This window comes from Phascolarctos cinereus, unplaced genomic scaffold (genome assembly GCF_003287225.1).
Source record: "Phascolarctos cinereus isolate Bilbo 61053 unplaced genomic scaffold, phaCin_HiC Scaffold_8;HRSCAF=390, whole genome shotgun sequence".
NCBI lineage: Eukaryota > Metazoa > Chordata > Mammalia > Diprotodontia > Phascolarctidae > Phascolarctos > Phascolarctos cinereus.
In genome coordinates this window covers 73,135,815-73,159,418 of record NW_027556291.1, presented here as the reverse complement: position 1 = coordinate 73,159,418, position 23,604 = coordinate 73,135,815, and the positions used below count along the sequence as shown (strand labels likewise).

At 49.8% G+C, this 23,604-nt stretch overlaps 2 protein-coding genes across 4 annotated transcripts in view; both read left to right on the top strand.

Annotated features, from left to right (window-relative positions):
* Positions 1-813, top strand: part of BRCC3 (BRCA1/BRCA2-containing complex subunit 3) — a 37,628-nt gene extending 36,815 nt beyond the window's left edge. For both annotated transcript variants that reach the window (XM_078147885.1, XM_078147884.1), the window contains one exon: positions 614-813. In XM_078147885.1, the coding sequence (XP_078004011.1) occupies positions 614-695 (82 nt within the window). In that variant the 3' untranslated portion in view covers positions 696-813. The remainder of the gene's footprint in view (positions 1-613) is intronic.
* Positions 814-7,093: 6,280 nt separating this feature from the next.
* The window catches only part of VBP1 (VHL binding protein 1), a 66,940-nt gene continuing 50,429 nt past the window's right edge, over positions 7,094-23,604 (top strand). The window contains exons 1-9 of one of the 2 annotated variants that reach the window (XM_020975657.2): positions 7,094-7,304; positions 9,937-10,079; positions 10,953-11,028; positions 12,695-12,797; positions 13,482-13,575; positions 14,756-14,867; positions 15,790-15,896; positions 17,543-17,584; positions 18,075-18,160. In XM_020975657.2, the coding sequence (XP_020831316.1) occupies positions 7,175-7,304; positions 9,937-10,079; positions 10,953-11,028; positions 12,695-12,797; positions 13,482-13,575; positions 14,756-14,867; positions 15,790-15,896; positions 17,543-17,584; positions 18,075-18,160 (893 nt within the window). In that variant the 5' untranslated portion in view covers positions 7,094-7,174. The remainder of the gene's footprint in view (positions 7,305-9,936; positions 10,080-10,952; positions 11,029-12,694; positions 12,798-13,481; positions 13,576-14,755; positions 14,868-15,789; positions 15,897-17,542; positions 17,585-18,074; positions 18,161-23,604) is intronic. The other variant, XM_078147887.1, reaches the window with a different exon arrangement.

Sequence of the window (23,604 nt, the reverse complement as noted above, 5' to 3'; positions counted from 1 at the left end):
TACATATACCAATATACTCCTCATAGATCCTCTCACACTTCTCCACACACATCCGTCCTATACCCATAACCTCCTCCCCCATAGGCACACACCCCACACTGATGTGATCAAGCATGCCTTGAAGTAACAAAATGTAAGATAAATCAGTTGGTGTTGGGATGAATGTGTTTTTGGCCAAAAGATATTCCTAGTTCTGTATATTAAAGCAGACACTGGGAGTGGGTTGGGAAAAGAACAATGCATACTAGCCAGGCCCCTCCTTGGCTGATGGGGACTAGGCCTGCTTTGCCTCAGAGTTCATAGACAGTGAAAGGGACAGGGCTAACACCTTGGGACAGGGGAGGGTGTGTCCTGGGCTGTGGATGCTGCTTGTCAGAGAGCCCTAGAGGTCAGGCTTCCTGAAGATGCCTAGATTTTGAATGCTGGGGGCTCAAGAGGAGCCTCCAAGAAGTTTTTTTTTCCCACTTTATTTTCCCTTGCTCCCTTGGCTCATTGGTAGCACTTTTACCCTCGGCGGGCTTAGCTCCATCTTGTCCCCCCCTAAATGAGATGAAATTTGAATAGGGTCTGCTATTCTTTGGTAGTGATCTGTCTTCTCTTTTTCCTCTTGAAGTGTTTACCAAGAACCTGTGCAATCAGATGTCGGCCATCAGCGGCCCCCTCATGCAGTGGCTGGAGGACAGACGGGAACATAACCGCAAGCTGCTGGTGGAATTAGAGCAGGAGAGGATGGCCCTGCTGGAGGAGCTTGATAGCCTGGATTAAGGCAGCTGGCATATTCTCAATAAAAAGTACATCTACTACATGACAAAAGTGTAAGGAGAGGTTGCCTGGGATCCCTGACCATAGGCCCCATTGGGATAGATTGGGTATGGCTGTGCCGCCTTCTTATCTGGCCCTAGCCTCTGTAACTCAGTCACTTGTTTATTCATCACTGATGGGAAATCGGCTTGTAGGGTGTGAGCAAAGGAACAATACTCAGCGAATGAGAGTCATGTAGAATCTTGGTGCTTCTAGGGATCCCACAGGCCATCTACCCTAAGTCCTACCTAAATGAGAATAGGATTCTTTTCTACAACTGGAAACAGCCATGGCAGCAGGCTGTGAGAAAAATGCTTAAAACATTGGTTTTTAGTGTGCGCTGTCAGCATGGTGTCTTTTGACTTGAGAAGTAGTGTTTCCATATTTCTTGGTCCCTGAAATTCCCAATTTTCTGACCTAGGGGTCACCTTGTGTCCATGCCAGCCTTTGTTTAATATAACAGATGAGTTCTAACAAAGTTTGGCCATATTAAACAAATCCTGTGTTCCAGTTAGGGGTGGCTAGGTGGCGAAGTGGATAGAGTGCAGTGCTGGCCCTACAGTCCTGAACACTCATGTTCCTGAGTTCAGATATGGCTTCAGACAGTTACTAGCTGTGTGACCCTGGGCAAGTCACTTACCCATTTGCTTCTGTTTCCTCACCTGTAAAATGAAGGTGATAATAGCACCTACCTCCCAGAGTTGTGAGGATCAGATGAGATAATAATTGTAAGGTGTTCAGCACAGTACCTGGCACCTAGTATCACTATATAAATGTTAGCTATTATTATTATTATCTAAGCCAATCTCCTGATTTCACTGAGTTCTGACCCCAAATACAAGGCTTTTCCTACAACACCAGCCTCTGGTAACGGCCACGGGTAGAACCTAGCATGTCCTCTTCTTACTCAGCTGGTCCCCACTAAGAGTGGTCCTGTATGGACACAGATTTGGGATGTGGCAGCCTAGAGGGCTTACTTGAAGTCCTAGGTGAGTGATATTAATAGAGATTCAAGGCTACCTACCCAAGGATAAGAAGGAAGGACAGCTGAGTTGTAACCCACAACTCCACAAACGTTTAGAAAACAGCCTAGACTTAACCCCAATTGCCTAAAAAGGGGGGGGGCAGCTAAGTGGCGCAGTGGATAGAGCACCGGCCCTGAAGTCAGGAGGACCTGAGTTCAAATCCAGCCTCAGACCAAACACATGACACTTACTAGCTGTGTGACCCTGGGCAAGTCACTTAACCCCAATTGCCAAAAAAAGAAAAAGAAAAGAAAAGAAAACAGCCTAGAAAAACAAGTCCTGCTCAGGAAATCCAAGGAAAATAATCACACTTGTCTTACCAGCCTAGAGCATCATAAGGAGACAGAGAAGTTTGCTGACACTGGGGTTGAGGTCTAGTCAGGGAGGCCTCATGGACTCTTCCAGTGCTAGGATTGAGAGGGGGCCAAGACTGTGCACCAGGGCATGAAGAGCTCCCAGATCTGGTACAGGGGAAAAGGAGTATTTTACACTCTTGACAGCAACTGACAGCTCTTGCTCACTATCCAGTGTGGGGTTAGAGATCCAGGATCAACTGAGATGGGGACCTGTGCCCAGGGATGGGATTCAAGGACAAAGAGTGGTCCTAAAACCTACCATATATTGAGAGGGGCTGTGTTTGTGTGTGTGTGTGTGTGTGTGTGTGTGTGTGTGTGGGGAGGGTGTGTCAGCCCAGTCTTCAGCCTGCAGCAGAATAATCAGGGCAAGAAACCCAGAACAACGGGGAACATTCTGTGCCTCTGAACCAGCAGAGCTTTCTGGCTGATGGTAACTGCCACTAGCAACCATCTATTAGACTTCCAAGCAGGAGCAAAACCACAGCTGTGCTGTTCATATCCAAACCCAGGTCAGGAATTTAAGAGCTTAGCCCTGAATCAGACCACACTGGGGGCACTGAAGACTTGTAAGTGCCCAGCCTGAGCTGTCCCTGGAGTAACACAACACTCTACCCCCAAGAGAACAGCAGCAGGACCCAAGAGGACACAACCCTAACATAAGAGGGGAATCAGGAAGTAGGATGCAGATTAAATGAGCAAACACACAAAAGTCTCCACTGCGCCACCTTAGTGGCCTGTGGTTTTAAGAGAAAAGAAAGAAGAGAAAGGTGATTGGGCTCTGGGTGAAGTAAAGAGAAGAGGGGAAGGGGAGTAGGTGCCTAGGGCACCAATATTGAGCACAGTCCTCTTTTTTTTTTTTTTTAAGGCAGTTAGAGTTAAGTGACTTGCCCAGGGTTACATAGCTAGTAAGTGTCAAGTGTCTGGTCTGAGGCCGGATTTGAACTAGAGTCCTCCTGACTCTAGGGCTGGTGCTCCATCCACTGCTCCATCGAGTTGCCCCAGACCTTTTCTTTATAAAGGGAAATAAAGAGAAGGAAAAGTATAAGAGAATAGGATAGACGGAAATACACAATTCACGGTCCTAACTGTGAAAGTCTGTGGGATGAACTCATGGAAAAGGATAGGATTAGAAAGCAGAATGCAACATGTTGTTTATTATTAACACTTGAAGAGTAAAGATTCTTGCAGAGTTAAAATAAGGGGTAGCTGAAACAAACCCTGAAGAGGTCTGATGAATTCATTGACCAACCTGATTGTCAAGGTCCTGTAATGAAGGCACTACCTACTTCTGACCAATGTCAAATGCTTCAGAAAGGGCAAGAAGGTGTAGGGGAGGCCTGGCAACAAAAAAACCACTGGGCCTGGGGATGTTTGGTGACCTTGGAGAAAGCAGTTTTAGCAAAATGCTGGGGATTAAGACCAAATGACAAAGGATTAGGCAGTTAGTGATTTGTGAGGCTGTAAAGACAGTAGTGTCAACTCCTGTTTGGAAGTAGGCAGCTAGATGGCACAGTGGATAGAGTGTTGACCCTGGAGTCAGGAGGATCTGAGTTCAAATTGGGCCTCAGACACTTAAAAACTAGCTGTGTGACCCTGGGCAAGTTACTTAACCCCATTGCCTAGCGCGCCCCCCCCAAAAGTTTGGAAGTGAAAAGAGGTAGGGGGCAATAGCTTGAAGGAGCAGCAGGATCTTCAAAGGATCACCCAAATGTTTGAAGCCAGAGGGGAGGTGGTGAATGGAGAAGATTAGGGAGGGAATCAAGGACATGCCCAAGAACATGGGGATCGGTGGCAAGAAGCAGGGCCATCTCTTCTGAGAATGAACAGAAGAAAAAAGAAAGGAAGCAGTGCTAGGGAGAGGAGACCCTGTGGGAGTTTGCTGGAATTGGATTACACAGTAAGTGATGAGCAGGAGTCTGCTTCTCCCCTTGGCATGGATTCCAGGCAGGGAATACTCCTAAATTCAGGAAGCATGTAAGAAATGAATGCATTTCTCCATAATGGACACTTACGTGAAGCTAGAGATGTGCCTGAGGATGTATCTTGTCTATCTTGGGATCACTGTCAAAGCTAAAATGTTTTCGGGGTTCATAGATACCTCAGAAGCCATTTTGTCCAATCCAGACTTGGGGGGGAAATATCCCTGTTCTATAACAACTTGGTAAGTGGTCACATTCATCTGGTCTCTGATCTCAAGTAAGGTCAAACCTACTCCTAAGTAACTTCCTGCTAAGGAAGCCTGTTCTGGTTTGGGGCAGCTCTAATTGTTAGGAAGCTCACTGGGTAGTAAGTGAGCCTCACTTTCCTAATCAGTAAGATGGGAATTTTGATACCCATACATGTAGGGTGCCTGTGAGACTCAGATAAGAAGAAGAGTTAATGTTTAGGAAGGACTTTGGGTTCGCAAAGTGCTTCACATGTTTCAGTTGATCCTTTACAACCTTTTGAGAGGTATTATCCCCATTTTACAGATGAGGAAACTGAAGCTGAGAGTTTTAGTGACTTGGCCAGGGTCATGTGACCAATTAGTGTCTGAAGCTGGATTTGAACTGAGCGCTTCCTGATTCCAGCTAAGTCCAGCTCTGGACTTAGTTGCCCTAAAAGCACCATTTTTTTTTTTATCAGCTATTAGCTCAGAAGTTCTCAAACCTCCCGGAACCCTGACACACACCCCGAGGTTTTTTGGCCTTGAACCTTACTTAGGTTGCTCATTAAAAGAGAATTCATATGCAAGGGTTCTGTCAAAGTTGTTTAAAGAGTTTGAGCCCTGCGGAGAGGCCTGAGCCCGAGGCCTTTGGCCAAAGGCTTCTTCACGAGGTAAGCAAAGCCTCTGAAGCGCTTGAGTTAGGTCTCCCCGATTTGGTAAATTCAGGGGACAACTGGACACTTTCGTAGCATGAGAGTTCCCAAATCTCTGGGACGAAGGTCAGAAGTTGCCAGGATGCCCCATTTGTAAGGCCCAGGCAGTATTTTAGTGGCTTTTGCAGATGGACAGCGTCCACCCCAGCCCGGTGAGTCATTGAAAGCACTTGCTGACTCAACGAGTCCTGCTCAGCGAAATTCCAGGTAACCGCTCAGCTAGGGCCAGGGGCGGTTCGGGGCTCTTAATTTAGCCTAGGAGGAAGGGGCGGAAGGGCGGAGGAGCAGTCTATTGAAGACCCGCCCCTCCCCCAGTCAGCTCGGGAGATAGCCCGAAATCGCTCGTCAGGGGCAGGGTTTGTGGAAAGTGGGGAGCGAGGGAAAGATTGCTGTAAAGGGCATCCATCTAGCTAAGTAGGCTTGGGGTGTGGGGGGGGGGAGACGGCTTCAACTTCGATATATTTCTACTTGAACGCAATCGTGAAAGCCCATGAAATCTGGCCCATTTTCCCCAATAAGTTTTGTTCCAAACGGGCGAGGAAGGGGGCGGGGCCATCTTGGTAAACAGGGATTCCGGTGGGGCATCCCCATCCTAGGATCAGGCCAGGCATGATCGGACCTGGATGCTCCAAGGGGTGTTCAAAAGGTGATTCCGAGAAAGGGGAGGGGAAGGGGGACAACGGCTCTCCTGGACCTTGATCCATCGATCATTCCGTATCCGCCACGGATGTGCCTTCTTAATTGGACAGTTACTTCTCTAAAAGACGGTCTCCAGCTCTGGGGACCAGATAAAAAGGACCAATCCCTTCAGTTTCTCTTTGTGGCTTCTCCTTGGGCCCGGGGCTGCAAACACGTGCCCTTCTCTCCCCCGCCCCCAACCCTTGTCACGCCTCGCCTTCACCTCCCCGGCCTTCTGCACTGCACGTTCGGGAGAGTGTATGCAAAGCGCCCTGGGGCCAGCTCGTGGGAACCCACTCGTCGCAGTTCGGGCCCCAAAGGGGGTGAGTTAGGGGGCGCCACAGTGGGTGGGACGCTGGGCCTGGAGTCGGAAAGGCCGAGGTTCAAAGCCAGTGTCAGACACTTATTTCCTAGCTGTGGGACCCTGGCCAACCCACTTCACCTCCACCTGCCTCCGTTTCCTCATCTGTGAAATGGGGTTAATGATATCATTAGGGAGGGAGCTCCCAGAGTTGGTGTGAGGATCCAACAGGATAACATGTTTGGCACCTTTTGTTTTCTGAATTTATCTTAGCCCCCCCTTTCCCAGGAGCCATCCCTCGAAACAATGAAAAAGAAAAAGACAGGAAAGCATTTAGGCAAAAGGAACCCACGAGTGTCTGGCAGGAACGGCACTACTTCGCCCCCGTTGCCCCCCTCCCCCAAACCCCCTCACCGGCGGAAAGGCTCGGGGTGGCAGTCTCGGAGCTCGCCAGGGGCTTGTTCATTTCAGCGTAAGCATTTCCATTTCGGAAATCGGCAAACGCTTCGAAACGGACCAGGCCGGGCCTACCGGGCTCGCCGAGGGTCCGACTGGAACAAAGTGTTCCTAAAGGCAGCCTCCACTTCGAACTGGGCCAGACCCGCGCGCCAGCCGCCCCCCCCCCATTGTTAACCTTTACCAGCTTCAGCCCGCCCCCCTCCCCCCAGTGGCTCCGGCCGCCGTTGGGGGCCGTCGAGGCGCGCCCGGGCTCCTGGGGCCGCTCGAGGCCCTCGACCAACCAGCGGCCGCGCCTCGACGGCCCCCAACGGCGGCCCCTGGCGTTCTAGGACGCGCCGCCAGCGGCTCGGCGGAGGCGGTGGTCGCCATCTTAGGGAGGTGGGCGCGCTCCGACCGGCCGACCGACCAAGCGATCGATCGGTCGCCAGGAGGTTCCCCGCTGCGAGACCGCCGGGCAGACTGTCAGTCCGTCTGTCAGTCTGCCCTACCGTCCGGCGGCGGCCGCTCGGACCGGTGGCGGGAGGGAGCGGTGGGGGCGGGGCCCGCCGGCGGCGGTGGGGGCGGTGGCAGCGGCGGCGTCCCGGCCCCGCCCCCCGCTTTGGTCCCGGCTCCGCCCCCGGCCCCGCCCCTAACCCCGGCCCCAGCCCGCCGCCCAGCGGGGGACACCCCGGGCGGGCGCCGGGCAGCTAGGCACCATGTCGGGCCAGTCTCTCACCGACCGGATTACGGCCGCGCAGCACAGCGTCACCGGGTCGGCCGTGGCCAAAGCCGTCTGCAAGGCGAGCACCCACGAAATGATGGGGCCCAAGCAGAAACACCTGGACTGTGAGTAGGGTTCCCTTCCCCCCTCTCCAGTAGCCCTCAGCCCCAGCCCCGCCCCCCCCCTCCGCGACCTCCCTCCTCCTCCTCTGCGACCCCCCCGCCGCGACCCTCCAACAGGCGCCGGCCCAACGTGCTAGGGCTGCCTCCTGCTCCCTCTGGCTCGGCCTCATCTGTGCCACCGGCACCATAGGGGCAGCCGGTCGGCAAGCCGGGTCCTGGCCGCCCCTCTCAGCTCGGGACAGGGTGCCCCGTTTGCCGGCAGACCTGGGTAAACCAAACCAAACGAAACCAAACCAAACCAGTATGCTACTTGTTTGAATGTTTGGTGGAATGAGCTAGAATGGGCTGCTGGCGCCCGTGGACCAGAGGATCGGAGATCCGAGCTGGACCCCCACCCCACTCATTTGATGGGGGAGGAAACCGAGGCCCAGAGAAGGGCAGGAACTTGCCCAGATGGAGGGAGAGCCAGGATTTTAACCTAGTTTATGCTGGCTCCAGATCCAGGATTCCTCTCGCTATGTTAAATTCATTGAATCTTGCTAGCTTGGACCCAGGTGACCTTGGCCAAGTCCCTTCTGCTCCGGGCTTCAGAGTTCTCTGTAGCATGAATAGTGCCCCAAGGCCCCTCCCAGCTCCAAATTCTATGCCATGAATTCTTAGGAAGGTCTTGGGAATGGGTGGCAGAGAACCCCAAGACTCTTTTTAACCTTCAAATCAATGTTTTACCCCGTGGTCGCAGACTAATCTTAACTAATAGGCATTGGATATTAAGGGAGGAACCCCAGGGTGGAGGGTACCTTAGAGGTCGTGGAGTCCAGCCCCCTCATTTTACCAGTGACCCCCTAGAAAGGGTCAGAGACTATTTCCAAATCCCACACTTAGCTAGTGTGGGAGAAAGGCTTGAAACCCAAATCTTCTGGGGGCTCTCTCTTCTGAGCCATGCTGCCTTTTAATGAGATTGCTAAGTAGAGAGTATGAGAGCCAATGAAATCCATCAGAGTTCAGTTTTCATGGAATTGACCTGGAAAGCTCTTTCCACCCCTGCCCTGCCCCCAGCCTGATTGTCCCACAGTGAGGTATGGCCTGAGGGAGAAAGTTGAGCTCCCAGAGCCCCGACTGCCTTCCCAGACCAGATCAAATTCATCAACCGAGCTCTGAAGGGAAGGAGCAGGTAACAGGCATAACTCAGAATTGTCGAATGTTTTAGGGTTTGAGCTAAAGATTGCATTCAGTAACACGTTGCTCCCTGCATAATTCCAAGATCTTCCCAGACTTTCTTTATCCGAATAGCCCCTCCTTCCACCAGCACATGGCACTACCAGTGTCCTTTAGCTGCTAGGCTTGGGAATGGCTGTGGGCTGGATGGGGGGGGGCAGGGCTCCAATGGGAACCTCCAGGTGCTGTACTTGAAGCCAAACTAAGTGCTCTCCTCTGTGTCTCTGAAAGATGCCCCAGGCCACCCCCACTCTTCTTAGGAACTGAGGACGTCAGGAGAATGGTGTTAGCTCTGTGCCAGAAGATGTAGCCATGACCCTTTGCATCCATGGCCCAGTGACTGAAGGCCACTTGGGTCAGGACCCCCCCTCCCCCCCCAGAGGGGGAGAGGGAGGCTAGATTTGATTTCTCCTAATGGGTTTTGCTCAGTCTATACTTACCCTTTGAAGTCACAGCCCCTTCAGACTCCCTGACAGTTGAGGATAGCTCCCTCAGGGCTCAGAGGTTTCTAGGTCCCAGCCTGGGTTGGAAAAGCCTAGTGTACTGACTGCCCTCTTCTTGGGGTCTTTCTTGACCAATCAGTCCACTCAAAGTTCCTTTGAGCCTCTCAGGTGGTTACTTCTCCCTGCCCATTTGGAAAGCCTATCTCTCAGTCAATGTTTCCTTGTGGCTATAGGACACTGGCAGTTTCTGGGCCTGTTTTAGAGGTAAGTAGTAATGGACTGTGGTCAGGCACTGAGAGATTTGACCTCAAAGTGGTATTCCGTACCAGGTACATGTGAAGTTTTCCTTCATGACTTACAGCTTTTCTTTTGTCCAGATCCCACTGGTGGGCCCACAGTCTTCTGACCTTGCATCCTCCAGAAGGGGACACATTTGTCCTCACTATCCCTGGAATTCCTTTCATCCAGTCTCACAGCCAGCTCCTTAGTTCAAACACAAGTTCTCTTAATGAGACTTGGCATTAGTGTCCTAACTGGTTCCCACTTTGAGTTGCCTGGCCTCTCCATATTCTTCTTCAAATATCATGTGGAACAGATTGTGTCCTGTCATTTTAGCAGCATGAGTGAAGCCCTACAGGTCTCTTCCCAGGGAGCAAGCATGGCCAAGTGGCCCGGCCTTCCAGGTCTTTCCTGAGTTGTTTCTTCTGAGAACGAAACTTAGAATCGCTGGGAACATGAAGGGTCGGTGGGTCAATGGCTGGGTTGAGAGTGCAGTGAAGCTCAGAGTCAGATAGTCCTGTTTGGGGCAGGGGCAGGAACTCTTCAGGGGGTGAATTGGAGCCATCACCTGTGCCGGCCCTGATCTCTAAGAACTGGCTCAGTAGACACTTGCCATAAAGTAGTAGGGTTTGGCTAAGACAGTCACGTTGGACCATGAACTCAGGCTTGATCGATCATGTTGCTTCTTTCTAATTTAGACCTGATTCATTGCACAAATGAGCTGAACATGAGCATACCACAGCTGGCTGACACACTCCTGGAGCGCACAGCCAACAGCAGCTGGGTGGTTGTTTTCAAGGCTCTGATCACCACCCACCACCTCATGATGTATGGCAATGAGGTAAGGTGCAGATTGTGCTTCTTCCTCCTCCCCTTTGACTTTTGGGGTGTCTCTGGTGTCTGGAAACCATTCTGGGGGGGCATTAGCTCATGGTCTGCTTCTGCGGCTGTCTTAGGAGGGACTCTCAGTGAGTAGTAGGAGTGTAGGCTGTCCTGGGATTCTTTTGTCAGCTTGCACGTCATGATGTTTACTTGATGGGGCCTGTAGCTTGGGTCCCACTGGCCACTGAGGTGGGTGGGTGGGGCCAGACTGGTGCTTTCCTCACTTTCCAGAACTCTAGTAGAGGAAACTTCTTCTCCCAGTGCAGATCAGGCTGAGCTCTGGTTCTTGGGTCTCAGAGACTTGCCTGGGGGTCCCAAGAGGTTAAAAGACTTACTCAGCTGTAACTTGCCATGCACCTCTGGTGGAGGGAGCCACTCTCCCTACCTTAGGCTGTGCATAGTGCAGATGGGAATTTACTTTCTATTCCTACTTCCTCTCTTTCTTCCTCCTAACTCAGATTTGGCCCTTTTCACTGGATAGTTGAAGCTCCTTCTCTTCCTCTTATAGTTTTCCATCTGGCATGACCAGACTCTTTTCCTCTCCCAAAGTTTATGGGAACAGAGTAAGTGGGTGGGTAGGCTAATGAACAGCCTAGAGGGAGAGTTGGTGCAGCCCCAAAGGCCCAGGGGAGACTGCCCAGTGTCCAAGGGGAAGTTGGACATATAAGGCCAGAGATCTTTAGGTGGTACTCTCTGGTTCTACCCTGGCACTGGTTTTCTTACACTAGATTGAAGGCAATGGGGAACCTGAATTCCCCAGACTCAATCCTAAATCTATTCTGCTTGAAAGAAAGAAAACTAACGTCAGCTTCCTGACCCTTTTGACCCACAGCGTTTCATGCAGTACCTTGCATCACGAAATAGCCTGTTCAATTTAAGCAACTTCCTGGATAAAAGCGTCATACAGGGTAAGAACAATGCTCTTATGGGAATGAAAGACGATTAGAGAGACTAGGCTAGGCCTGGCCCACCAGAGTGCTCTGCAAACCCCAAAGAACCAGAAAACCAGGAGTGTTGGACTGCTGACCTTGGATACTTGCATTCCCCAAATGTACAAAGAGGGTGGAGCCTAGAGAAGACAAGCTTAAGGGTGGGGAAGGGACATGGTATCTGAAGGACTGGCATGTGGGTAAGGACACATCCAGAAGCCACAATGAGGCCAAGTAGCTGGATGTGAGGAGCAGCTCCTTGTCCATCAGAGCTGTCTAAAAGAGGGAGGACTAGGCTGCCAGGGGAGATAGGGGGGGCTCCCTGTTCCCATCGAAGGGCTGACTGACCACTTGACAGGCATGTTGGAGAAGGAATGGCTATAGTTTAGGTAAGGTCCTTTCCAACTCAGATTCTGGGATTCAGTTATTAATTTGCTTTTTAAATAAGCTATCTGATTAGTAAGATTTCCCCCCCCCATGGAATATGTAGATTAGAGATTAGAGATGTTTGTTGGTGATTTTTTATATTAAAAAACCAAAAGCAACCAGTAATGATGTTGAGAGGTGTGTGTGTGTGTGTGTGTGTGTGTGAGAGAGAGAGAGAGAGAGAGAGAGAGAGAGAGACCGTGACCTTGTTGACCCTCCCCCCCCAAACCCAAGGCAAGTCACAAACAGAAGGTACTGGCAGGAAATTGTTTTCAAGGCCCCAAATGTTGGATACCCATGCATGCCTTTAACAAGCCTTTTGGAGTACCTACTCCATGTGAGGCAGCTTTTGGTGGAGTGCTGACTATTGACAGGCTTTTTGGCTCACAAGCCACAAGGCTGGTGTTTAAAGCACATTTTTCTGTTTAAAAATAGTGACTTTACTTTTTAAGAGAGAGTATAGTATTCTCATTTCTTTAATATTTATCATTTTAAAAATCAATGATGAGGCTATTGGAAAAAGAAAAGAGCCTTACTCTCTCAAGCAGTGCTCCCACACAGAGGCCAAATGATTTAGTCATGTTAACAAGGAGCATGTGTCCCCTGCTAGATTTCATGCTAGTATCATTCCCACAAGGTGACAGCAAATCCAGCTAAGAAATGAGGTTGCAAAGGGCTCTCTGTAAATCTGGTAGTGTAGTATGGTGAAAGAATCGGGGCCTGACCACCAGGAAGGCTGAGGCCTAATCCTGGCTCTGCCACACACCTCCAACAGTTTCCTTCTCTGTAAAATGAGAGGCTGATCAGGGTTCTATCACACTGTCCAGATCACTTGGTAGGCCTTAGCTCAGCCATTAGCTGGCATGCTTCACCTCTTCCAAGTTCAGCAAGATTCCTGGAGGCCCACATAGCCTTTGGCCTGCTCAGCAGCATCACTGTCACCACTGCCTCCCAGCTCCCTTGACCTCAGGAAGATCTCAAGGCTTTGCAGGGCTTTAAAAGTAGTCCTTTCTTATGAAAGAGTTACTGAGATGCTGGAAGAGATGGCGTTGAAGGGTGTGCATCCCTTCTTGATCAACAGTTCTAGGACTGGGTGTTTTCACTGAGAAATGGGGGACCATGGACTGTGCGATGATACACAGCTTTGGGCAGAACTTGTCTTTAGTATGTAGAAATAAATGTGATCAATTGGAAATAACCCAGATGTCTCTGTTTCTAGGTTATGATATGTCTACCTTCATCAGGCGATATAGCAGATACTTGAATGAAAAAGCCCTTTCATATAGACTGGTAGCAGTTGACTTCACCAAAATGAAGAGAGGGTTAGTAAACATTTTCAGGTTTTAAAAAAGAAATTGCAGCCATGTGGAGAATTCTTGCCATATTATGGTTTTTTCCAGAATATAGCCAATTTGCAAATAGCAGGGATTTCGCCTGTCATTCTGGACTTTGTGTTATCTGTTCTACAGGAGAGGCTCTGCATGGAAAAAGCCATGTGTGTGCCCCAGTGGCTCTGCTAAAGCTCTGTGCTCCTCTCGGCATGGCATATAGGGGCCTTTCATTTCAGGCTAGCCATCCTCACCTCAGAGGGAGTGCCTTTCTTCTATTTGAGTATACGGGCCTGGTGCCACACCAGGTGTTTGTTGTCAGAAGGCTGGTCCTGCTCACTTGGGGAGGCTCTTTACCATCTTGGCTGCAGGGGATGGGCTTGGCAGCAGTGCGGCCTTGGCCTAGCCCTGAGGCATGCATCATATCATTTGCCACATGACAGGCAGCAGCTCTTGCAGCTCTGCTGAACTGCATAGACCTTGCAACCTGTGTAGGGGAGAGGTTACACACTTGTGAAATGTCCACCCTTTGCAGCAGTGGGTAGACACATATGCATTGTGCGTGTGCATAGGTGTTGTGTGTAAATTCACGTATGCATCGTATATGCATACACATGTGCATGTACATGCTTGCGAGCACACATTAGCTACCTATACATATGTGATTTATCTTTTCAGGCCTGATGGAGTCATGAGGACCATGGGTACTGACAAGCTCCTGAAAACCCTCCCAGTTATTCAGAACCAGCTCGACGTTCTGCTTGATTTTGATGTGAGAATTTTCTTTTTAAAAATACATTTGAATTGCTCTCTTTTGTTTTCACCTTTCCTCAATTTCCCCCTGTGCCCTTCCCCCTCCCCCGAGCCATCCCATATAACCGAGAGTTTTTTCTTTAAAGAATATGATGAAAAGCATTGAGCAAAATGTGCCTGGTCCCACATCCAGAGGTGTGGAGGGGGCCCAGCTTATTATTCGTAATTTCCCAGCATTCATGTGTGATTGTTCTCTGGTTTGTGTGTGGAGTGTTCTTTCCACTTACATGGTTATAGTCATTGTATAGACTGTTTCCTTGGCTCTGCTGACTTCCCTCTGCATTAGTTCACCTGGGTCTTTCCATCTTTCTCTGGAGTCATCATACACATCACTTCTTATAGCACAGGAATCTCTCATTACATTCATGGACCACGGTGTGTTGAGCCATTCCCCAGTAGATGGGCATCTGCTTTGTTTCCAGTTTTTTACTACCACAAAAGTGCTGCTGTAATTTTGTGGGTGTATATGAGGGCTTTTTCTCAATGGCCTCATCTGAGCCCAGCAGTAGACTCTCTAGGTCACAAAGCGCACATTTTTGCCCCTTGATTTACCCAATTCCAAGTTGCTTTCCTGAATAGTTGTACTGATTCACAGTTCTACCAGCATCGTACTGGAGGACCTGTCTCTTCTGACCATCCTTTGTCATCTGGGCCAATTGGCAACCTTGGAGTGGTTGGGATTTCTTTCTCTTAGTGTTAGTATGTGGGGCATTCTTTCAGATGGTTGTTAATAGTTTCCAATTCTACTTTTGGCAGCTGTTTGTTCCTAGTCTTTGATCTAGTGGGGAACGGCTTTTGCTTTGGGTATTTCTCTTGTCTTTATATCTTGGTTACCAAACCCTCCTCTGAGCAATTCAATAGAACCCTTTTTTCCCTATTTACTTCTTCTGTCCTTAGCCTAGTTGTGTTAATTTTGCTCGTTTGTCTAGAACTTTTGTAATGTCATATAATTGAGGCTCCATGTTATCTTTTTTAATTGCCTCTCCCTTGTTGGTCTAAGAATTCCTTACCTACCCAGGGATGGTAAAGGAAAGTGATCTGACATGACCATTTTCCAGGCCATCTTTGTGTCTGTTTGCTAATGGAGATGATGGGAGATTTGGTCCCTACCTGTTCACTGATTCCCCTGTCATCCACAGGCTCATCCCAATGAACTCACAAATGGTGTCATCAGTTCGGCCTTCATGCACCTCTTTAAGGATTCCATCAGGCTGTTTGCAGCCTACAATGAAGGGATTATTAACCTGCTTGGTACGTTGCTACTTTTCTCAGGTCAGAGAGGGAGGGAGGGGGGCAGTTTGCTTTCTGAATTCAGTTTAGCTCTCATTGGATCCTGTTTATTCAAAGCCATTCCCTTTTCCTTGGTGTAAGCCAAGCTCCCCAGAGGCTGCCAAGGCCATTGCTTATAGACAAATGCAGCCTTTGCCAAGTCCCGAGGCATGACTTAGTTGGTCTCATTGACACATTCATCATGCCCATTCTCCAGGGCCCTGCAGCAGGGCCTTAAGCTTGGCTTCAGATTGTCATATTCAGGTGAGAGCATACTACTGAAATAGCTCTCCGTTTTTTTCTCAGAGACTCCAGGAAATTGCTTTTCTCCCTGAAATGGCCTAGCAGTTCAGTTCTGGGGCTGAATGCCCTCTAGACTTATTCTTGGCCAATTCGAACTAGTTTTTATTATCAGCATTCCCTCAATTGTAGGGAAGAAAAGCAGAATGGCCAGAGGGCCAGATTTGCAGGCTGGAAGAGCTGGCTTCTAGCTCTCCCCCAGACACCTGCTGGCCAAGTTAATGTTACCTTAGGGCCTCAGGTAACTCAGGGAAAGGGGCATGGCCACAGAGGAGGTCCCCATGCTCTCGTAGGTCCGGACCTCCAAGCCATTTGGGTCCAAAAGAATACAAATCTGCCTTTCTTTTCTTGGCTCTCAGTCTAATTGGGGATATTTCATTCTGATAATCTATTTGCTTCAATAAACTTGTGTCCAGAATGGAGACAACAGGGCGGAGGTGGGTGGTCTCTTTTGCGGAAGGGAATTTCTTTAAAAGTGATCATTGCAAAGGAAAACCCCTTCAAATGTAGCCATTCACAAGGATCTCAAGAGCAGACCCCCCCCCCCCTTAGGACTCACTTAGAGTCTTCCTAGGTATTTGGAGCCTTTGTCTTTTGATTTTAGAAAAGTACTTTGACATGAAGAAGAACCAGTGCAAAGAAGGGCTGGAGAGTTACAAGAAGTTCCTGGGAAGAATGGCCAAACTGTCAGAGTTCCTGAAAGTTGCCGAGGTAACATGGCGAGAGCCAGTCACCACCACTCTCTCTCCGTTCCTGTTCCCACGGCTGGCTGCCCTGCTCAAAGTGCAGGGCCTGGTGTCAGCAAGGCTTGGATTCAAATCCTACCCCTGCCTCTTACCGAGTGTGGGACTCTGGGCGAGTTCCTTCCCCTCTCTCTGGCCTTGATTTCTTTGTCTCTAAGATGGGAGGAATAACCTTTGTAGTGCCTGCTCACCTGGGGTGGTTGTGGGGAGAGGATGAGATCTTCTGTACTTTGTAACCTAGACGTCAGTGGTTGGTAGTCTCTCTCAGTTCATTGCTGCATTACTTTATTTTAGAAAAATGTTGCTACTCTTGGATTTTTATCTCCCCTTCATTTCCCAATGTGTCCCTTCCCCTCCCCTGCCCAGAGAACCATCCCTTGTTACAAACAAGAAAAAGGACAAGTAATAAGGCAGTTCCACCCAAATGCCAGAGCCCTGCAGTCTGGTCAGCTCTATTACTGTCCCTATGGAAATCAGCTTCCGTTGAGTTTGACACGGGGTAGTTTAGTGTGTCAATGTTGTCTTGAGAGGCTTTCCTTAATCAGGACGATATCCTGTGGTGGCAGAAAAATGACCAGAGTCTCTCCTGCTCCATAAGCTTCATTCTTGTGTTCCCTGGAGGAGCTGAGCCTGCTGGGAAGGCTCTGTTGTTCTTTGGGGCTTGGCTCAATTGCTAGAATTCTAGGTATTGCAGGTCAGAAACGAGGAATCTTCTCACTAGCATTTTCACTGTAATATAAGCAAGCACCAGTTCCGCAGGTCCACTGTGACTTCTGTCCCTCTGGTCAGTCACTAAGCATGAGTTAAGCACTCTAGGTCAAGCGCTAGGAAGGGCCTGAGACACAAATAAAGGAGCTTACAGTACTAGGGATACGTGTTCCCAGATGAGTCAACACAGGGTTCATACAAAATGCACAGTGACTGGGCAGCTAGGTGGCGCAGTGGATAGAGCACCGACTCTGGTGTCAGGAGGGCCTGAGTTCAAATGCGGCCTTAAACACATAACACTCACTAGCTGTGTGACTCTGGGCAAGTCACTTAACCCCAGTTGCCTCACCAAAAAAAAAAAAATGCATAGTGATTAACATCACCAACTGGGGAAATCAGGAAAGACCTTGAAGGGAGCTAGAAGTTGTAAAAGGCAGAGTTGAGGAGGAAGGGCATTGTGGGTAAGGTCAGTGGTATATACCTCTAAGGGGGAAGGCACTGAGAAGGAGTGGGAGATAGCAGATAACGTGAGATGTATGGGGAGCAGCAGGCAGGCCCTTTTGGCTGACTTCCAACACAGACTTGGCTGAGTGACCCTGGGCTAGTGATGTCGCCTCTTGGGACATCCTGAGAGACAGGCTAGAGCCAGGTTGGAAGGGCTCTGAATCCCAAACAAAGGAATTTATGTTTTAACCCGAAGACAGTGAGGAGCCTGGACACTTCTTGAGCAGAGGAGCAACATGGCCGAGCCTCTGGATTCAAAACCCTCTCTTGGCTGCTTGAGGAAGGGCTGGATATGGGGGATGAGAGGGAAGAGGCAAGGAGGACGCCAGTGCTATTGACCTCTGTGCCTTTGCCACTGACTGTCTTAACTGCTCTTTTTTCTTACCTCTCTCATGACTCCAGCAAGTTGGGATTGATCAGGCCGATATTCCCGATCTTACTCAGGTCAGTGTCCCCTTGGGGTTGCTTTAGCCCATTTACCTCCATGCATCCTTCAGGGATCAGTCCATTCTGAGAATCCATTTGCTTCCATAAACTTGTGTCCAAAACGCTGTCCCTAAGTGATGAGTTCAAGTGTCTTAGTGCTCTTCCATTTGTGTGATGGAAAGGTGGCATGGGACAGGGTGGGAGTGGGGCAGCATGGGATGGGATAGGTTTCAATTTCTTATGAATTCCCTTAAGGACCAAAAATGGGAGGTAAATGGGCTCTCCTATGGTGTATGCTTGCTAACAGTGCCTCTTTTTAAGTCCGTACTTGTGCTTTCGTTGGTATGTGGAATTTCCAGTGGCCACCCTGCCTGTGGAGTTACAGAAGGGAATTGGGGGGATGACCCCTTTGAGTAGACTTATGTAGAACGTCTGTGGTGGAGGAGAGGATGGTATTAGGCCCCACCCTAGTGGACCCTGTTGATCTCTGTGAGGTCTTTCTCTTTAGGCCCCGAGCAGCCTGTTTGAAGCACTAGAACAACACGTGGCTTCTTTGGAAGGCCGCCGAACCAAGGAGCTTTTGGCAGCTTACAGGTAAGTGGCCACATAGCTGCCTTGACCACACCTTATTTTTTCTTCTACATGCCTGCCCTGTTGCCCATCTCACTGGGTACCTTGGGCCCAGAAAGGAGTGGAAAGACATCTCTTTGCAGGGGCTCCCAGACCCCCTCCAGCCTTAAATCCTCACATTTTACCCATACACCTTTGTACCTGAGAACCAAGTCAGAGGTTGGACAGTCATTGCCCTTCTCACTGGGGATGGGGAACTGGGCATGAATGAGGGAGTGAGCTGACAGTTGGATCTCTCCTCTCTTTACTGGCAGTTGTACCAAGCACCCTGGACTCCCCCCTGTTGACCAGCAAGGAGCCAGGTTTGCACTCAATGGCATAGAAAGCATTTCTAGAGGTTTTGGAGGTTAAAAGCATCCCTTTTATAGTGGCACAGATCTCTGTCTCTCAATCTCTGCCCCTTTATCTCTCATTCCTCTCTGTCTCTCCCCTTTCTCTCTCCTTTTCCTTCTCCCACTCTCCTCTCCCTCTTCTTTTTCTCTCCCCTTTCTCCCTCTCTATCTCCTTTTCCTCTCCCATCTTTCTGTTCCTACTCATAGGCTACCAGGCCCTTCTTTCTCATCCTCCCCTCTTACCCCCAGGATCCCAGCCCATTCACCCAGGCCCTTCTTTCTTCCCATCTCTCTGTCCCTCTCTCTTCCCTTCCCTTAAGCCCCTCAGTTCTCTTCTCCCACCCCCCCCCTCTGTCTTTGTCTTTCTCTCCCCTTTTATATGTTCCCACTTACAGGCCTACAGTCCCCTTCTCTTTTTTCCTCTTTTTCTATCACTTTTTCTGAGGTCCATAAGCCCTCCTTTCTCTCTCCATTTTTCTCTTTCTTTTTCACTGTTTCTCTCCCTCTCTCACTTTCCCTTTCTCTCTGTTTCTCTCTCCCTTTCCCTCAGACCCCCTCCCCCCACCCTCCATTTTTTTTCTCTCTCTCTCCCCCTCTCCCTCTCTCTCTTCCCACTCACAAGCCTCCAAATCCCTTCTGTCTCTCCTCATCTCTTTCTTCCTACCTTAGGCCCCAAGGCCCTTCTCCCTCTCTTTCCATTTTTTCTCTTTTTCACTACCTGTCTTTCTCTTTCTCACTCTTTCAGTCTCTTTCTGTCCCCTCTCTCAGTCCCTTATACCCTTACCTTCCTCTCTGTCCCTGCCACAGGCTCTCAGCTCATTCACACTGGCACATCTCTCTGTCCCTCTCTCTCCCTTCCACCCTCTCAGAACCTCTGGTCCTCCTTCCTTTCTCTGTCTCTGTCTCTCTCCCTTTCTCTCTTTATCTCTGTCTTTCTCTATTTCTCTCTTTCTGCTCACAGGACCCCAGATCTCTTCTCTGTCTTCCCCATCTGTCTGTCACTCCCTCTTTATCCCCTCCATCAACCTCAGGCCCCCAGACTCTCCTCCCTCTCCCTCTGTCTCTCCCATCTGTCTCTTTTCTCCTCCCTCATCTCTCTATCCCCATTTACAGACCTCTGTGCCCCTTCTGCTCTCTCCCTTTCTCTTGTCCCTTCCCTCAGGACCCAAGGCCCTCCTCTCTCTTCCTCCATTTTCCTCTCTATTTCACCGTCTCTCTCTTTCCCCCTTTCTCTTGCTTTCTCCTTTCTCTCTGTCTCTCTCCACATCTCTGTGTCCCCACCCTCAGGCTCATAGGCCCCTAACTGTTCCCCTACATGCTCTTAGCCCATTCCTGAAGTCCCTTTTCTTTCTCTCTCTCTCTCTCTTTCTGTCTCCTCTCCCAAATTCCCTGACCCTCCTTCCTTTCTCTTCCCAGTCTCTTTTTCACTGTCTTTTCTCATCTCTTTCTCTCCCTACTCACAGGACTCTACACCCCTTCTCTCTCTCCATCTCTTTGTCCCTCCTTCCTTTTTCCCTTCTGTCAGCCCCTCTCCCCCCAGTCATCCTCCCTCTCTTTCCCTTTCTCTGTCTCTCTCCTGATTCTCTCTCCCCATCTTGGTCTCCACTCAGAGGCCCTAAGGCCTTTCTTTTTCTCTTCCTCACCCCCACCGGCCCCCAACCCATACCCTCAGGAACTGTCCTCTTTTCCATCATCTCTGTCCCCACTAACAGTTTTCAAGGCCCCTACCTTTCTCTCCTTTCTCTCTCTCTTTTTTTCTTTCTCTCTCCTCCCTTTTATCTCTCTTTTTACTTTCTCTCTCTCTCCCTTTATATTTCTCTCTTCCTCTTTGTCTCTCCTGCCTCTCTCTCTCTTCTCATATCTCTTCCATTCTCCTCTTTGTCTCTGTCTCTTTTTTTCTCTATCTCTGTCTCATTATTTCCTGTCTTTGTCAGTCCTCTAGACTCTTCCCATGCCCTCAGTCCTCTCCCTCTGTCCCCAGTCACAGGCCTACAGGCCACTTCTTGCCTATTTCCTTCTCCCTCAGGTCCTTGGGCCCTCCCCCCTCTCTCCATTTTTCACTTTTCTTTTCTCTCTCTCTTTTTCTTTCTTTCTCTCTCTGCCTCCCTCCCTCTCACCTCCTTTCTCATTCTTTTTTCTTAGTCTTTCTCTTCCCACATCTCTCTCCCCACCCTCAGGCCCCTGCCTCTCTCTGTCCCCCCACAGGCTCTCAGCCCATTCACTTAGGCTGTTCTCTGTCTCTCCCCAGCTCTCTGTTCCTCTCTCTTCTACCTTCTCAACTCCCCTGACCCCTCCTGTCTTTCTCTGTGTGTGTCTCTTTCTGTCTCTGTCTCTTTCTCTCTCTCTCCCCTTCTCTATGTCCCCATTCACAGGCCTCCAGTTCCCTTTTGCTCTCTCCCCATCCTTCTGTCCCTCCCTCTCTTTACCCCTCCCTCAGGCCCCCAGGCCTTCCTCCTTCTTTCTTTATCTTTTCCTTTCTTTTTCACTATCTCTTTTTTCCTTTCTCTCTCTTTCCTCCTTTCTCCTTCTCCTTTCTCTCAATCTCTCTCTTTCCACATCTCTATGCCCCCACCTTCAGGCCCATAGGCCCCTAACTCTCTCTCCCCTTACAGGGTCCCAGCCCATTCACACAGGCCTCTCTCTCTCTCTCTTGCGCTCTCTCTCTCTCTCTCTCTTGTTCTCTGTCCCTCCTTTTGTCTCCTACTGTCTCAAACCCCTTGGTCCTCCTCCTTCTCTCTCTCTCTTTCCTCATTTCTCTCTCCCTACTCACAGGACCCCAGACCCCTTCTTCTCTCTCCTCATCTCTGTCCCTCCCTCTCTCCTTCCACCCTAAGTCTTCCTTCTTCCCCCCTTATTTCTCTGTCTCTATCTTTATTACTCTTTCTCCTTTTCCCTCTCTGTTCCCACTCACAGGCCTCCAGGGCTTTCTCCCCATCTCTCTTTCCCTCCTTCTCACCCCATTCTCAGGCCCTCAGTTGGTCCTCCTCCTTTTCCTTCTCTTTTTCCTTCTCTCTCTTTGTTTCTCTCTGTATCTCTCCTTTTATCTTCTCTCCTCCCTCTTTTTCACTTTTTTCTCTTTCTCTTTTACTCTTCCTTTCTCCCTTTCTCTGTCTGTCTCTTTCTGCCTCTGTTTCTCTGTCTGTCCCTGTCTCTCTTTCTCTCCTCATCTCTCTTTCCTCATTCATAGGCCCCCAGGTCAGGAGTGGGGAACCTGCAACCTCAAGGCCACATGTGGCCTTCTGGGTCATCAAGTATGGCTTTTTGACTGAGTCCAAGTTTTACAGAACAAATCCTTTTATTAAGGGGATTGTTTGGTGAAGTTTGGATTCAGTTAAAGGGCCACACTTGAGGACCTAGAGGGCTATATATGGCCTCCAGGCTGCAGGTTTCCCATGCCTGCCCCAGGCCCTTGCTTCTCTTTTCTCAAGACCCTTCTTCTCTTTCCCCATGTTTCTGTCCCCCTTCACAGGCCCTCATGCTCTGACCTTTCTCTCTTTCTTTCTCTTTCTCTCTTTCATCTCTTTCTGTCTGTCTCCTCCTTTCTCACTCTCCCTTTTTCCTTTCTTTCTGTCTCCCTTTCTTCCCCCCAATCTCTCTGTCTCTTTCTCTTTGTTTCCCCCTGTTTCTATCCCTAGACTCTTCCTTCCTCCCCCCAGCCTATATTCTCAGGCCCCTCCCTCTATCTCCCCATCTCTCTTTCCCTCCTTCTCTACCCTCACCCTCAGGCCCCCAGGTAGTCCTCTTCCTCCTCCTTTTTATTCTCTCCTCCCCCACCATCTCTCTTCCTCCACCTACCATCTGTCTGTTCCCATTCATAAGCCCCCAGGCCCACCCTTTCTGTCCCTACTCCCTACAGACCCCCAACCCATACACTCAAGACCCTTCTTCTTTCTACCTCTCTGTACCTCCTCACAGGCCCACATGCCCCTACATTTCTCTACTCTCTCTCCTTCCCTCTCTTCCTCCTCCTCCTTCTCTCTTCCCCTCTCCTTCCCCCACCCCTTCTTTCCCCTTATCTTTGCCTCCAGTCACAGTCCCACAGGCCCTTTCTTTTCTCTCCCTCCCCCTCACCCCATGCCCTCAACCCTTACCCTCATAACTCTTTCTCTCTGTCTCTCTTCCTAGGCCCACATTGCCCCTACCTTTCTTTCCCTTTCTCTCTCTGTCTCTCTCTCTTTCTCTCCCCTTTCTGTCTTTCTTTCTCTCTCCCCATCTCTCTGTCCCTACTCACAGGCCTCTAGGCCTCTCCCCCACACTCCACAGATCCTCAGTTCGTACCCCCAGATTCTTCCATCTTTCTTCCCTTCTTCTGTCCCCACTCAGATACTCCCAGGACTCTCCCTTTCCACCCCCCCCATAGGCATTCAGTCCGCACCTTTGGTCCCCTCTTTGTCTGTACTCACAGGCCTCTAGCCCCACAGACCCCCCAAACTCATACCCTGAAGACCCTTCCTCTCATTCCCCATCTCTTTGTTCTACCCTCCCCCCTCCACCAGACTCCAACCTTTCTCCCCTTTTCTCTCTGTCTCTCCTTTTATCTCTCTCTTTTTCCTCTTGGTCTCTGTTTCTCTCTCCCCTCCCTCTTCTTTTTCATTCTTTGTCTCTCTCTCATCTTCTTTCTCACTCTTTCCTCTCTAGGTCTCTCCTTTTATCTCTCTCTCTCTTTTTTTTCTTCTTGGTCTCTGTTTCTGCCCCCCCCCTTTTCATTCTCTCTCTCTCTCATCCCCTTTCTCACTCTCTCCTCTCTGTCTCTCCTTTTATCTCTCTCATTCTCTCTTTTTTCTCTTGGTCTCTGTTTCTGTCCCACCCTTTTTCATTCTCTCTCTCTGTCACTCTCATCCCCTTTCTCACTCTCCTCTCTGTCTCTCCTTTTACCTCTCTCTCTCTCTCTCTCTCTCTCTCTCTCTCTCTCTCCCCTCCCTCTTTTTCCTCTTGGTCTCTGTTTCTCTTCCCCCCCCCTTTTCATTCTCTCTCTCTCCCACTCTCATCCCCTTTCTCACTCTCTGCTCTCTGTCTCTCTCTCCTTCCTATCTCTCTGTCCCTTGTCACAGGCTTCCAGGCCACTTATTCTTTCTC